Source organism: Dryas octopetala, chromosome 8 (genome assembly GCF_963921425.1).
Source record: "Dryas octopetala chromosome 8, drDryOcto1.1, whole genome shotgun sequence".
Taxonomy (NCBI): Eukaryota; Viridiplantae; Streptophyta; class Magnoliopsida; order Rosales; family Rosaceae; genus Dryas; species Dryas octopetala.
The window spans coordinates 13,853,445-13,855,333 of record NC_141373.1 but is presented as its reverse complement, the minus strand read 5'-3'; the positions used below and the strand labels follow the sequence as shown (position 1 = coordinate 13,855,333).

Below are 1,889 nucleotides of genomic sequence, written 5' to 3'. Positions count from 1 at the left end.
TCAAGCTAAGTATAATATAAATATAACAATATCAAAGAAGAGTATTAAAAGAAATAACATACACAGAATCAGAGGAACACAATAAAATGGATTTGATTTACTAATGTCAACAAAATTTACTACAGGGAAACAGTGCGTCTGTAAAGTACTTCATCATCGCTCTCATCTTCCTCATCTGACACCATCTCATTCCCAGGTAGCTCTAACTTCCCACCCATACAAAATGATGGACCTGAAGTCTCTGTTTCAATATACTCTCCTTGCAACCTCTCCTCAAATCTCTGGTCACTACAGTTGAGGAACCATTTCAAAGAACACCTGATCCCCTTGCTTCTTAACCTCTGGTACCTAGGTTTAATCCTGGATTCCAAGCTGTAAGTAAAGTATTCCGGAAATTCTATAAGCTCTTTCAACGGTCTCCCCATTTCACTCTTAAAGAAGTAATAACTGTTCTTCATGAGCTCAACACGCAATGCAAGTAACTGGGGACATTTTACAACCATCTTTGCTACATCCTCGGAAGGTATTCCCCGTCCAACAAGAAACTCAACTGGCTTCATTATCACATGTTGATGAAGGCTGAGTATCTGCGGCATCTTCTCTATCACTCGTGCAAATCCTTCAGGATCAATCTTAAGCTTCAAACTAAAGAAATACTGCTGTGAAGACATTTTAGCTTTCAGAGGCAGCCCAAGAATTTGGGGGTATTGAGCAACAACCGAAGCAAGTGCTTCCCTCCTGATCCCAAAACTAATCAAACAATCCACATTCGGTTTAACAGTCTCCTCAAAATCATAACCAAGTAAATACGCCCGCTTCTCCAACATCCTAGCCAAAATCTTTTTTGGCAATCCTAAGGAAACCAAATAATCAACAAAGGGCTTAATAACAGTCCCAACTCTCATGCCCAAAAGGTAAGGATACTGGGTAACCATCGGACCTATATCCCTAGGAGTAACACCAATACTAACAAGATACGCGACCGAAGTACTCATTGTCCCCTCAAGCTTATACCCAAGAAGCTCGGGATACTTCTGCAACACATAACCAATATCCTGCTTCTCCACATCAAGCCCACGAAGGAACTTAATAACCGGCACAAGCTCAACAACCACACTAGCATGCAATACTTGTGGGTAATTCTTAACAAATTCACCTAGTCTCGGCCTTGGAATCCCAATTTTCTCCAAGTAAGCCAACACAGGTATCATGTTTTTTCTCACACTACATCCCAGCTTTAATGGGTACTCGTTAATGTCGTCGATAGACAATCCTAGCTTCTGAAGGAACTCAACTCTCTCCCTCATGACGTCAACAGTAGAGGGTAGCTCCAAGTTTTCTAATTCATCAGGAACTATGCCTAAGCTCTTTAAATAGTCACATAGTATGACCCTAGAGACAAGCTTCTCTTTGCGGCCTTGGACCACACCCCAAGTGACTGAGGGCATCTCATACTCAGGAAACTTGGAGGGCTGCGTTGAAAACGAAAAATTCTGTAAAACCCTTGAAGGGTTTTGGGTATGGGGCAGTTGGGCACATGGGTTTTGGTGGGATTCAATTATTGGTGAGATAGAAGTGAGTTTCTGCCAAACTTTTGGGTTTTGGGGGAAGATTTTGGTGATGGGTTTTCTTCCTCGAAGCAGTGAGCTAAGCATTTCAAGGAAAGCAATAAGAAAAATTATACGGAACCAGAAATTGAATCAAGAAAATGGTTATTCTTTCTTTTTCCTTTTCTTAGTTGTTCTTATTCTTCGGTGGAATCAGAGGGAGAGAAAGGGGCTTACATGATACAGCTCTCAATCTTCAATCTGATGAGGCATGGTTTCAGCCATATGGGTATCTCACTGAAGCTTGCAGAGCTCTTGTTCGTAGGTTTCACATTCACAGGG

The 1,889-nt window shown here is 41.5% G+C and overlaps 1 protein-coding gene across 1 annotated transcript; it reads right to left on the bottom strand.

The window, feature by feature from the left end:
• Window positions 1–1,889, bottom strand: LOC147277432 (transcription termination factor MTERF4, chloroplastic-like). Its single transcript, XM_086254620.1, has one exon. It carries the CDS (start codon window positions 1,653–1,655, stop codon window positions 120–122), a length of 1,536 nt encoding a protein of 511 aa, XP_086110746.1. The 5' UTR covers window positions 1,656–1,889; the 3' UTR covers window positions 1–119.

Bases quoted from the DNA above. Each gene is read 5' to 3' on its own strand.
- LOC147277432 (XM_086254620.1), bottom strand. From the start codon at position 1,655: ATGCTTAGCTCACTGCTTCGAGGAAGAAAACCCATCACCAAAATCTTC.